The 13,977-nt window shown below is 47.6% G+C and overlaps 1 protein-coding gene across 2 annotated transcripts; it reads right to left on the bottom strand.

Moving 5' to 3' along the window:
* Positions 1–974: 974 nt before the first annotated feature.
* Positions 975–10,067, bottom strand: VAMP3 (vesicle associated membrane protein 3). 2 transcript variants are annotated; one of them, XM_028160960.2, is made up of 5 exons: positions 9,967–10,067; positions 8,305–8,383; positions 4,315–4,473; positions 3,446–3,497; positions 975–2,717 (listed from the first exon to the last, which is right to left on the bottom strand). In XM_028160960.2, coding segments are annotated over exons 1-5 (312 nt in total). In that variant the 5' UTR covers positions 9,969–10,067; the 3' UTR covers positions 975–2,697. The 2 variants fall into 2 exon arrangements, with proteins under 2 accessions (XP_028016761.1, XP_028016760.1); XM_028160959.2 differs by lacking the exon at positions 9,967–10,067 and having other exon boundaries at positions 8,305–8,433.
* Between the last annotated feature and the right edge of the window lie 3,910 nt (positions 10,068–13,977).

Raw genomic sequence — 13,977 nt, 5'->3', positions numbered from 1 at the left:
TGTTCAGTCGAGCCTGCAATCGTTTTGGATGTTATGGACCCTGGCTCTTTATATATGTAGATAGAAGAGGAGTAGGAGGCAGGGGAAATACTTAATGCTGTTTGGTGCATATTGAGTTTGGGAAGCCTATGTCTAACAGGCCAGGAAGCAGTAGATTAATGAGAAATATGGGAATAGATGACTGGAGAGTAAGTAGAATGGGAAGACAAGTTGGCTGAGGACCCTGCCCCAAGGAACCCTGACATTTAAGGGAGGGACAGAGAAAGGGGAGCCCATACATGGTAGATTTTCCTTCAAAATCTTGAAAATGGCACCAAAAGTTCATACAGATTATAAAAAGGACCTGAAGAAAAGGCACAATTCTTTTCCAGGGCAATAAATAGTATGTCGGACAAGGAAAGTAGTGCCTACCTGTCCAAGGCAATGGAAAAAGTCAACCTCTTCTCTCCCAATAGGATTTCATAGGAACTGACCTTTTATGGTGAACCTAAGTCTGCTTCCACCCATGTTATATCATTCCCTGGGGCTGTTGAGTGAGAGACTATGTTCCAGGGGAAGATAAGCAGAATGAGAACAGGAACCATGTGTTTGGAAGTGCCCCTAACCACCCAAATGATACCCCCCGTCCCACGAAGGCAGCGATCTGTGGTGCCCCGTGCGAGGCCAGCTCTGCACAGCACCTTGGGAGACCACATACTTAAGAAATCCAAAAGCCACATGCTGAAGAATTTGGTATTCATGAGAAGGCCAGCTCCCCACCCATCTCCTATATGGAAAAGCACTTTGCACAGAGAGGTAGTGTAGTCTGTTAACTAGCGGATGGGGATCTGCTGGGTAGCAGGAAGTTAGAGAACTCAGGGAGGGTTGGTGTGTAGGGGTTTATAGGGAGAGGCAGGGGCACAGGGGCACAGAATGCCATTTTTAGGACTTTGACCAGGCACAGCTACTCCTCTAAAAGCAACACAGGGACCAGATTATGTTTATAAACACTTTATTGATGTCATTACAGTGGGCAAGTTCCCAGCTAAATGCAGATACGAGCGAGGTATTCCTGGGTTAATGCAGGAGCCGGTGGGTTACATGGGACTGAGCTAAGGCCAAGGAGAGAGCACCAAAGTTTCAATGTCAGACGCGGCCAGAGACCCGGAGCCGAGGGGGCTAACGTCCCTACACTGAGGGCTGCTTCCTTCTCACAGCTGGGCGTGTTCAACCATTTCAGTGCCGTCGGGGAACAGACGCCACAGGAATGGACCCGTGTCCTGGTGGACTCAACTGCTGCTGCTCCGTAAGTCACGTGCTAGCACGAGCTCCCAGGACAGAGGCGGAGTGTAAACCTCTGCTTCCCCCTCCGGGCCTCCTGCCTGTCTTCCTTCATACCCGACTTCCCGCCCTGAGCCCACAGCCTGACGCTGAGTCTCAACAAAAACCTCTCAGATGACAACAGCGACTCCAGAGCAGGTCCTGTGCAGACAGTCTGAGCCTATGACAGCGAAGAAAGACTGTCTCCGTCAGCCATCTGGGAGAAGTCAGCACCCTGACCAATGCTAACTGAAGGCAGAATGCAGGAGACAGAGTTAGGAAGTGGAATACCAATAAAAATAGAAACTAACTCCAAAAAGCTACAGTCTATGAGGCCTGGGCCAAATAATGACCAGCTCACAGATGGTCTTCCTTGAAGGTGACAACACTGTTGCTCACATAATTCTCAGAACACACGGGAGCCCACGGCTGTATTCTGCAATCTCTCTAGGTGGGAGATGGTCAGGGTCTAGCTGGAACCTTCTCTAACCCCAGGACACACGCTAACTAGGAAGGGGCGTTGTAACACCTGCAGGGTTTTAAGGCAAGAAAGGCCCGTCAGGATGTAGAAGCTTCAGAAGCAATGTTACAACTTGAATTCTGAAGCGCACCTGGAGTTCCATCTGTCACCTGTTGGAATTTATCTGTCAGGAGCAGACTCAAGGGCATTTTACTGGGATTTAACTTTTTGGCAAAATAGGAACTTTGGTCATAGCCATAGTTCTATCAAAATGTTTTAAAGAGGTTATTTCTGATTAAAATATTTTTAAAATATGATACAAAACAATAACAAGTAAACATCTTCGTTTCTAATGTAAGAACAAAAGTTTTTGCCCAGCATCTTATTTTATACACAGCGACGGCGTCAGTAGTGCTTACAGACAGTAGAGGGTTCTCTCCTAAGGAACCAGAACAGGAGCAAAATAAGGCACAACCTGTCGTGGTCACAGATTTGAGGGAGACCGTAGTGTTCTCTCTGGAAGGCACAGACAGGGATCTGATTACCCAAAGGGTTAAATGTGGTTCTGAAGATAAGGTCACGTGACGAGGATAGCTAACTTGGAAGAAAGTTCCCTAACTGGAATTAAAGGCGATTACTCAGACAACGCTACTGCTAGGTTATGCACTCTGCAATCCGGAAGTCTCTCATCAGCCCGTGTGTAAAGTGTAAAGTGGTAAAGGCACTGTGCAAAATGCGGGCTGGGCTGACCACGCTTCTAGATTGGAGTGTACGTTAAAAAAAAAAAAAGGCACATTTCCTAAGAATCAAACTTGACATTAACGAGCAGAGAATAATCATTGTACATATGACAGTTTGTAAGCTTGATAGGAGAGCAGGCTCTAAGTCCACGTCTCGTCGAGGCTTCCAGAAGAGCAGGCGGGAGGCTCCCTGGTTCTTCACGAAGACACACTCCACACTGAGCAGCAGGGAGGTGGAGAGAGCAAGGAGACGCGGTTAGGCTTCCCGCGCATCCAGAACAAACCTCGCACTCCAGTCCCCAGGTGAGCGGAGCGCACCTGCCTGCTCCTCCCAGGGGCTTAGCTGCGTTTTGTGGAGGGCCAGACCGGACTGTCCAAAGGAAGGCTCCAAGATGTGTTTGTACTGGGCTAAAATGGCCACGGGTGTTCCAAACTGTATCTGGTCTCATTAGCGGTAACAGTAATGATGGGAGAGTGTATTTATTTATTTATGAAACTATTATTATCATGTGCCAGGTAACACCCTAAGCACTTTTTATATATTAAGCAGTTTTGGCCTCATAACAAACATATAAGGTAGGTACCCTTATTATCCCCATTTTACAAATGAGGAAACTCCAGCTCAGAGAGATGAAAACACCTGCCAAAGCCACGCAGGTGGATGGCGGTGGAGCTAGGATGGCCCGTGCTTTTAACTGCTAGACTACACTGCTTCTCACAGAAGGAAATCTGACGGAAATATACTCAGAGAGAAAACTGATAGGCCAGTGGGAATAAATAAATACATTTTCTCAAGTTTCAAAGTATTGATGTTTACATAAAAAACTTCAGACTTGAATCATACAACACTCGTGTTCAAACGTTTACTGAAGAGAACGAGACTCTCTGGACTAAACTAGCACGTACATGAGGTCAGCAGTTCCGCTGAGCGGAGGACAGAACTCACCGATGATGATGATGATGACGATGACCACAACGCCGATCCCTATGGCCCACATCTGCAACGAAACATGTCCAGGTCACATTCCGAAAGAAAGAGGACCTGACTGAAGAGTGCCATCTACCACCCCAGCCACTGAAAGGCCGGTCAGGTGCACCCCAATCTGAGAGTGCAGTTTTTAAAGCCTCAATGTAATGCTCTCCATCAGATCTGCAGGCTCCTTATCTGCTTTTCGTAAGCTCTTCAAATGGTCTGTGGACCCTCAGCAGCACTTGTCTGTGTATATGAGTTGCCCACGTCGGGAGGGGCTACTGGGCACAGAATGTATGGGTAAGTGTCATGTCACTTCTAAGCCGGGGGGTGGGGAGGTGGGTGGCGGACATAGAGGGATCTGGTGGCCGCGCATGTCTTTGACAGTCACGTAAGGCCCGCAGGGGCCCTGCTCCCGGGGAGCGCTGCTCTCGGCTCTTCTGCCCAGCACACTGCGGCCCCGGAGCAGCTCTTTCCCGTGGCCCCGGAGCCGCTCACAGCACCCCAGGCAGGCGCACCACCACCGCCAGCCCTCTCCCGGCAGCCTGTGAGCAGGCCTCCGCTGGGGGCGGGGCTGGAAGGGCTCATGTCTGTGACGGATTTTGGGCATTCCTACGTGCTGCTGTTTTTTTTTTTAAAACTTTATTTTTATTGTCTACATGCTTCCTAAGGTCAGCCACAGAACGTGGAGAAGGGTGTACAGTCAGTGTTTTAGATTCAGTCAACCCACATTTCCATGGGGAGTCAAACTCACCCCCAAGATTTAGGCAAGCCCAGTGTTTGTGGGCTCTGTCAGCCCGAGGATGCAGGGGGACGTAACGTGAGGCCGGACCGGAGAGCGTTACCTTGCAGTTCTTCCACCAGTACTTCCTCTTCAGCTTCGCGGCACTTGTTTCAAACTGGGAAGCCCCGGCCTGCAGTGCGTCCGCGCGGTCGTCTAACTCGGAGAGCTTCTGGTCTCGCTCCAGCACCTTGTCCACGTTCACGCGCATGATGTCCACCACCTGGACGCACGTGACCCCATCAAGTCACACAAAAGAAACGGAAGAACAAAAGGTCAGCACTTGGCTATTTTGAGCCAAACTTTCATTGAAAAGGGGCCAGGCCTCACCGTTCCATGAAATAAGCGCTTAGTAAACTAGGACCAGAAGGGAGCTTCCTCACCATGATAAAGGGTGTTCATGGGAAAACCCACGACTAACATCCATGCTCAATGGCAAAACCAAGAGCTGCCCTGGCGGCTGGCTCAGCGGACTGGAGTGTCGTCCTGTCCCACACACTACAAGGCTGCGGTTCTAGCCTGTTCGGGCATGTACGGGAGGCCATCAGTCAACGTTTCCCTCTCACATAGATGTTCTCTCTCTCGCTCAGGTCAATAAACGTATCTTGGGGTGAGGATAAAGCAAACAAACAAACAAAAAACAAAGCTTTCCCCCTAAGATCAGGGAACAAGACAAGGAGGCCACATTCTCTACTGCTGTTCAACACTGTACTGGGAGTTCTGGCCAGAGCAACTGGGCAAGAAAAAGAAACCAAAGGCATCCAAATTAAAAAGGAAGAAATAAATGATCCATAGTTACAGATGATCCCATATGTAGAAAATCCCAGAGAATCCACAATAGGGTTATTAATAAACAAATGCAGTAAAGTTTCAGGGTACAATATCAGCATCCATAAATCAGTGTTTCCATATACTAACAATCAAAAGGAAATTAGTAAAAACAATTCTGTATACAATAGCATCCAAAAGAATAAAATACTCATGTATAAGCTGAGCCAAGCAGGCAAAAACTTGGACTGAAAACTACAAAACACTGCTGAAAAAAGCTGAAGACCTAATTAAATGGGAAGACAGCCCACGTTCACAGACTGGAAGACTTAATATTGTTAAGAGGACAGTACTTGCCAAAATGATGTACTTATGTGCAGAGTCATCACAATCTCTATCAAAATTTCAATGGTCTTGGCCCTGGCTGGTAGCTCAGTTGGTTAGAGCATGATCCAGATACACCAAGGTTGTGGGTTTGATCCCCGGTCAAGGTACATACAGGAAACAATGAATGCATGGACAAGTAGAATGACCAGTTGATGTATTTCTCTCTCACTCTCTCTCCCTCCCTTTCCTTTCCTCTCTAAAAACCAATAAATGTAATAAAAAGGCAATGGACTGAAATAGACATTTCTACAAAGAATAAATATAGATTGTCAACAAACACATGAAAAGTTCAACATCACTGGTCATTAAGGAAATGCAAATCAAAGCCACAAGGAGATACTATTTTATACTCACTAGGATGTCTATAACAACAAAAAAAGGCAAATAACAAGTGTTGGTGAGGATGTGGAGAAACAGGGACCCTTGACTATTGCTAGTGTGCATGTGAAATGGTGCCGCTACTGTGGAAGTTTGCTGGTTCCTCAAAGCTAAACATAGAACTACCATATGACCCAGCAACTCCATTCTGAGGTACATACCCAAGAGAAACGAAAACATATGCACACACAGAAACTTGTATGCAAATGTCTATAGCAGCATTTTGGTAAAGCCAAAAGGTGAACAACTAAATGAATGGATAAACCAGGTACACATACAATGGAATATTACTCAGCCACAAAAAGGAGCAAGGTGCTGAGAGTTGTTACAATTTGGATTAGCACCAAAAATATCCTGCTAAGTGAAAGAAGCCAGACACAAGAGGCCACACAGTGTATGATTCCTTTTATGCGATATATACAAAAGGAGAAAATTCATAGAAACAGAAAGCCAGTTAGAGTGGGAGAAAACAGCAGAAAGAGGAGACGGGAGTAATTACTAAATGTGTACAAGGTGTTCTGTGGTGATGACAAAATTGTGAAACTAGACAGAAGTAATGGTTGCATAACACTGGGACTATAACAAAGAACCACTGAGCTGTACGCTTTAAAATGGTTAATTATGTTGTGTGAATTTCACCTGAATTAAAAAAACAAACAACTCTCCTTAAAATTCCTTTGGTTAAGAAAAAGGACCCAATTTGATTTTGTAAGTAAACAAAAGTTTCATGCAAGATGCAATTAGAATGGGTTTCTTAGCATGAAAATATAAAATTTTCAGAAGTTCATAAAGCTATCATGTACCTAATAAAAGAGTAACATGCTAATTGACCGTACCTTTGCGATGCCCACCAGCCAATCAGGAGTATGCAAGTTAACCCAACAAAGGTGGTGCATTAATTTGCATAAACAGGTGCTGAGCAGCTGGGGCAGGCGGGACGCTTGGTCGCCGCCATGGCGATGACCATGCATTCGGCACCGCCCCAGCCACTCCAGACCTCTGGGCAGCGTGGGAAGGTGGAAAGGCGACTCCGGCCAGAGCGAAGGCGCTGCTGGCAGCCAGGGGAAGGAAGGAACATTCTTTTTTTTTTTCTTTTTTTTTTTTATTTTATTGACTTTTTACAGAGAGGAAGAGAGAGGGATAGAGAGCCAGAAACATCGATGAGAGAGAAACATCAATCAGCTGCCTCCTGCACACCCCCTACTGGGGATGTGCCTGCAACCAAGGTACATGCCCTTGACCGGAATCGAACCCGGGACCTTTGAGTCCGTAGGCCGACGCTCTATCCACTGAGCCAAACCGGTTTGGGAAGGAAGGAACATTCTTGCACGAAGCTTCGTGCATTGGGCCTCTAGTATAAAAATATTACCAAATGCTTTAGTAACCCACTGTTAAACCTAGTTTAACAGAAGTTTTACTTTTATATTTTTCTTACATTTATTGGGGTGAATTGGTTAATAAGATCATGTAAGTTTCAAGTGTACATTTCTATGATACATGATCTGTATGTTGCACTGCATGCCCACCACATCTTCCATCACCATGTATGTAACCCCTGGTTTAACAGAAGTTGAACACTGCTTTCTAAGGCAGCTACATGCAGAAAGACCAAGATACCCTTGTTGGACAATGATGGCTTTTAGGGACATGGAAATAGTAGTTTGAATTTGCCAATCTTCCATTGTGGGTCTGCAAACAGGGCAGAATGAAGATGCTGTGAGCACCCTCTAACTCAAGAATTCCACAAATGCAGATTTGTTGGGCAGAGCCGTGGTCGGCAAACTGTGGCTCGCGAGCCACATGCGGCTCTTTGGCCCCTTGAGTGTGGCTCTTCCACAAAATACCACGGCCTGGGCGAGTCTATTTTGAAGAAGTGGCGTTAGAAGAAGTTTAAGTTTTAAAAATTTGACTCTCAAAAGAAATTTCAATCATTGTACTGTTGATATTTGGCTCTGTTGACTAATGAGTTTGCCGACCACTGGGCTAGAGCAACTTGCCAGCATCTGCTTTCTGTATGTCAATGGGCAACAACCAGAGTTAATTCTAGAGGCCTGCTCAGGCTGAGTAATAGGAAGTGAGGCTATTGGAACAGCATTTTGACGAAAATCTGGTCAGAAGGGTTGGTCTTGGCTTGAGCAACCTATAGATCTAATTCTGAATATTCGATTACCCTGTTTTATAAAGTAGTTATCTTTTTTCCAATATTTTTTGTGGCAAAATATACATTATAAAGCAGTTCTCAGAGGAATGCCCTCAGGGAGGGGTATTTGTGTTTCATGTATGTGACTTGGCCACAGAAAAACAAGCATGAACCAGGAGAATCTGACTTCTGCTTAGACCAGGGCTTCCAGAATAGTAGGGGTCAACATTTTGTTACTTTTATGATACAGTCAAAATTCACTTTACATTCACACTTCTATGACACTCTTCCTAAAGTGTGATCCCATGTTGATTTAAAATTGTTTCCAGAGTGTTCCCATGTTGATTTAAAACTCATCTTTTCAGCATTTCAGAGCAGTACCTCGTCCACTTGGTTCTGTGTCTGCTGAAGTCTCCGGTTACTGCCAGAGGCAGTTGGACCTGCAGGCGCACCTGTAGACCTGAAACACGGAAAGGCACGCGCGTCAGTCACGGAGCATTCCACATACATTTTTGTAAGTACCAAGTCATTCCAGTAATTTCGGAACTAAAGCAGAAAATGAGTAATGAACAACGGTTCTAACAACATTTCTTCTAGCTCCTCTGGAATTTCCAACATTCATCCACACGTTCACAGTGACCAGGGTCTAAGCAGAGGTTTAATAGAATCTGCTTTGTATCACTGAAGAACCTGATCCTAAGATAGATAAACTCTACTTTCCAATTTTCTAATGACTTTTTTCAAGCCTCACATCTACTTAAATGCACTCGGTATGCCTCTGATAGTTACAGAATGCCCTTTTTCCAGGATGGTAAATACAGGCCTTTACAGAAACAAGAAAACAATGCTCCCTCTCTTAACCGTCTCATCAAATGCCTTATTTCTCCCCAGGCGCCGATCTTGTGTGACCACTCTGGGCTGGAAGACCTTACTGTTCCCATTACTTGGTTGGTAGCCCCTGATTTGATTGGATATATGTAAAACTGGATCCTAACAGATCACAGGCCTGTCTGGAGAGGCCCTCCCTATTCCTAAGACAGCACCCAGCAGGTGTCTTGCACACGTCAGCCACTGATGCACTGAGCCCACAGGCAGTGCTCTCCCAGGTGTCAAAGCGGCAGCAGACCCCACGCTGCCTCCGCAGAGTCAGTGTCTGACAGGCGTTTGTGGAGGGGCACGTACTGGTGCATTTTCTCCTTGAGTCCTCATAACTCGATGAGGGGAACACTACTGTTACCCCCATTTTATAGACGAGTAAGGTGAGGTTTGGGCAGTCAGCACAGCTGGCTGTGGTGTTTACACCAGGTGCTGTGGAATTCCACGGACCTAGATCTTAACCACGGGATCTGCTGGCCCAGCGGCCTCGGCAGCCACACTCCAGAGGGGGGGTCCCCAGTTCCTAGAAGGAACCCGGGAGAGAACGCGTTCCCCTCTCCTCTCTCGGGGAGCCAGGAGCAGGCTGCAGAGGGGCGGGGGTTCTGTGACTCTCCGCAGCGGCTGAATGTGGCCCCGGGAAAGCCCCCCGGGCAAGGACCGCGACAGGAGCAAGTCCCAGAGCCGCCTTCCCGAGAGCACCCCGGCCGTGGGCGCCTCCAGAGGGGACCGAGCCTTTCCCCTGCAACTTCCGGCGCCCAGCCCACCCCCGGCCCCGGCAGAGACCACCGCCCCTTTGGGGACCCCGGCAGTGGGGGGTGGGGGGGGCGTGAGAGGAGGGCACGGGGAGGGGGCGGGGACGGAGGCGGGGCGGGGTGGGCACTCCTAGTCTGGAAAGCCCCCGGCCCCGCCCTGGTCCCTTCCGGGTCCCCCCCAAAGCCGCTGGGCCCTCCGGGGCGGTCGGCGGCGCCGCGGGGTCGTTCCGCCCGTCTGCAGCCCGCACTCCCGGGGCCGCCGCCCCACCCAGGCCTCGGAAGCCCCGCACAGGCTCGCACGGCCTCGGCCCGAGTCCGAAAGGCTGCCACCGGGAACCGGGCCAGGCGGGGCTGCCCGTCGCGGGCCGCCGCCCCCCGGGGCCCGAAGCCGTCCAGCTCGCAAGGCGTCACTCACATTTTGGCGGCGGTGGCGGCGGGCGAGTGTCGACGGAGCGGCGGAGCTGGACCGGAGGCCAGGACCTGGGCGGAGCGGTGGTGGCGCGGGGGCCGATGACGTCACAGGGCGGGGCCGGATGGGCGGACGGGAGCGCAGGTCGCGTCGGAGGGGGCGGGGCCGGATGGGCGGACTGGAGCGCAGGCCGCGGTGGGCGTGTCGGAGGGGGCGGGGCCGGGTGGGCGCGCAGGCCGCGGTGGGCGTGTCGGAGGGGGCGGGGCCGGATGGGCGGACTGGAGCGCAGGCCGCGGTGGGCGTGTCGGAGGGGGCGGGGCCGGGTGGGCGCGCAGGCCGCGGTGGGCGTGCCGGGGGCGGGGCCGGATGGGCGGGCGGGGCACGCAGGCCGCGGTGGGCGTGTCGGGGCGGAGCGCCGGGGGCGGGGCCACACAAGGCGCTGGGTTGGCGCTGCGGGCCGGCGTCTGGCCACCGAGTGCGGGTCGGTTAGCGACCGCCCCTGTCCCAGCCGCCCGCCGCCCGCGCGGCCCCTGGGGACGTGGTGCATTTCGCACCGGAGAGGGACCGCACGTCAACCAGGCGGGCCGTTTCTCGGGCGGTGACTACACTGGAGACATCTGTGTGTTCCTGCTCAACTCCCCACAGGAACCCAGTAGCCCGCAGACCCCACATTTTCCCAACAAACCTGTTCAAATGAGATATGCGTTCCGTTTGGGGCATTTATCAGACATTGATTGGTTTGGGTTCGCTGTCTTCGTATTCGTGACTCGAGTAAATATTTGTCATTGCACATAAGGGGCTGTAGTTTCTGCACTTGCACATTCCTGGGCCCCTAGCACCGAGTAGGTCTCCAACTGCTGGGCCTATGGAGGCGGAGGCACATCGCTGAATGCACAGGGTTACTTTGCAGGGTTTTCAAGTTGTATCAAAGTATTCCTACCAACATAGGCAACTCCTTCCTTAAAAACAGACAGAACACTAATAGGTCATCTGGCAAGTTAGATGAGACACGGAAAATAAACACTAACCTTTTCCAGTCTTTTCCAACTGTAAATGGAACAATTTGAAGTGAAATGTTAGTATACATTAGAATAAACAAGATAGTGTCACAGAGGAGGTGGGATTTGAGACTTTCCAGGCAAAGGATGAACAAAGGTCACGAACCAAGAAAACAGTGGAAATGGCACAGACCAACCAGAGGGTGCAGGTTGGGGCACAGGTGAAAATAAGATGGAATGAAGAGTGGACAGACAGGGAAAATGTCCTTTAAATGCAGTGGGCTGCAGAAACCATTGAGGCCTCAGGCAGAGTGTGCAGTCTGTCTGGCAGTGGCGTTGAGACGATGAGATGGGGAGGGACCACCAGGGAGGTGAGGCTCTGGGATAGGAGTCAGCTGGACAGTGCCTTTTAACACACGTCAGAGGGTTTTAACGGAAAAGGTGAATTTATTTATCTATCTTTATATTTTTATTGATTTCAGAGAGGGAGAGGTAGAGATGGAAACATCAACGATGGGAATCATTCGTCAGCTGCTTCCTGCCCCACATTGGAGATGGAGCCCGAAACCCAGGCATGTGCCCTGACCGGGAATTGAACCCTGACCTCCTGGTTCATAGGTCAGGCCTGAAAAGGTAAATTTAGACTGGTGTCTTTATCATGCAAATAAGGCAAATGACACATGGAGAGGTGCCCGAGAAGATGGCTAGAAACAGTGAATTTACTAAGAAATTTTTCCCATTGTGGACATATTTGAAACCATAGAACATTCCATGTCAAAATGTCACATCTGGATCTAAGGAAGTAATTGCAGTTATTTCGTATGGTTTGAAACAGGCCCATCCAACTTGGATGGTAGTACCAGGTCAAGTTAAAGCAACACAACACACATAATATGGGGAAATTTTCTTCATTTTTAATTTACAGCAGAAAGAATATAAAGCATTCAGAAAACATTTTCCATATTTTAAGGGCAATTCAAAACATTTTGCATGGTTTCCAGCAGCTGAGTTCTTCAACAGATCCATTGATTCAATGATGCTTTACATGCACAATTACAAAAATAAAACTTACAAAAAAGAAGACATCTAGACTAGTTTTACATGCAAGTCTCAGGGACCCCCCATTGGGCGCCAACTACTGTGTGGAACTGCCATAAGCGACCGTGCAGCCGGAAAGGGGTTCGAGTTAGTGTCTTTATTTCATTCACACAGTACAGCTGATTTCAAATGGGTAACAAGAATAGCAATGAAATCTTCAGGAGACAGAATAAGATTAGCTATTAATTTCTTATAATGAAATCCTACTCCTGGCACTTGGGAATTCAGATTATCCAAGAAAGCTGCGCTTATCTATCATCTTATATTCAAAACGAAGACTCATAACCAAGGAAAAGGGGTCAGAAGTGCTTCGTGTCGGCGGGAGTGCCGTGGCACCTCCCCTGGGATTCACAGTTGTACTGCTGCTTCCCGTCCCCTCCACGAGAACCCTCCTAAAGCTCCATCCGTCCTTCTCTTCCCGAATTGTCTAACTCACTCAGCGAGTAATGTAGCATGTGGAACATCAACAAAATAAAATGAGTGTGAGGGTTAAAGCAAACCCACTGAGGTCATTACTCTTGTCAAAAGATCAGTTATCTGTACCAGAATAAATGGAATAGACATCTAAATTCGGCATTAAGATAGGATATTCTGAGAGAGCTGGCTTTCACGTTCTATTCCCACTTAGGAATGCAGGTGTGCGTGTGTGGGTGTGTAAATGACTGTGTCCTCCTGTAGGTTAAACTGTGTAAAATAAAAGGGGTCGTGGGGGTGGGGTGGGGGGGACTGCAACAGCTGTAACAGAACCCACACATTTAAAATAACAAGGTTGCGTCAGCTCAGTTTACAAATGTACGATGGCTATAGCTGTGGGGCTGCCACTGTGGTCGAAGCTGATCACAAGCAGTAAGACGTATACTGTACAGTAATTTGAGGTTGGCAGTGAAAGGAAGTAATTAAAAAACAAGTACAATTATAGAAAAGGCACCAAGAGCACTGACCCCAGTTTTTACCTCGATCCTGTTGTGTCTACCTTCCTTCCGAAAAGACACCAGTTTAAAAGCTTATTTGTGAATATTTTTAGGCTTCACAACGAGCCTTGAGTTTTAACTTACAGTTGGCAGCCAGAACCAAGAAAAAAAAACAAAACAAAAAAAACACAAAAAACAACGACACACGATTATTTCAGCTTTACACCAACTGGTCCTGAAACGTAACCTGGGAATTTTTAAACTGGCATCAGCAGATGCGAACTTGATTCTCCTCGATTTGACGTTAGTAGTTGAATGTTTAAAAGCATCAGATTTCTTTGGCTCCTCATTCTGTGAAAATAGTCATATGCCGTGACATCCCTACAAGACCAGTCTGCATCTTTTATAGTTTTAGTTATTTCTTTTGTGTGCACTTTTTTTTTATTACATTTTCTGATTTCCAGCAGGAGATATGAAAACGTGAGACATTTTTCTACCTTTCGTACTATTTCTTTTGTCAGGGTTTGGTCGTCCTAAGTATTCTTTGTTGGAGCGAGTGGATGGTAGTAAGCTGTTTACGGATTCATCTTATGATTATCTGTTTAGCAAAAGGAACTTAATTTTCTTAAGCAATATTAGCATTCACATTACTTGGCACCATTGGCAAAATTTTTTTTTTAAATAAAATAAAATAAACTCCTGATAGCCAAAATTAAATGTAAACATATCCTTTTTTAAGTAATGTTACTCTGCCTTTTCTCCTAAGTCTAAATACAGTAGCTCTTTTTTTTTATTTTTTGCAGTTTAGTCATGCTTTAGCAAAATGTTCTTCTAAAGAACATTTAAAATAAAGTACTCTTATAGTGAAATAAAGTTTTTGTTTCATTTTACAGACCATAGCCACTAATGCTTTGCTTTTGTTCATTTCTTTTTTCTTGATTTCATGCACATATCTCTTTGTTTTAATATATACAATATATACAAACAATACATCCACATTTTTCTTGCTC

This window comes from Eptesicus fuscus, chromosome 9 (assembly GCF_027574615.1).
Source record: "Eptesicus fuscus isolate TK198812 chromosome 9, DD_ASM_mEF_20220401, whole genome shotgun sequence".
NCBI lineage: Eukaryota > Metazoa > Chordata > Mammalia > Chiroptera > Vespertilionidae > Eptesicus > Eptesicus fuscus.
Note: the sequence above shows the minus strand (reverse complement) of the source record. Positions and strands in the feature narration are given on the sequence as shown.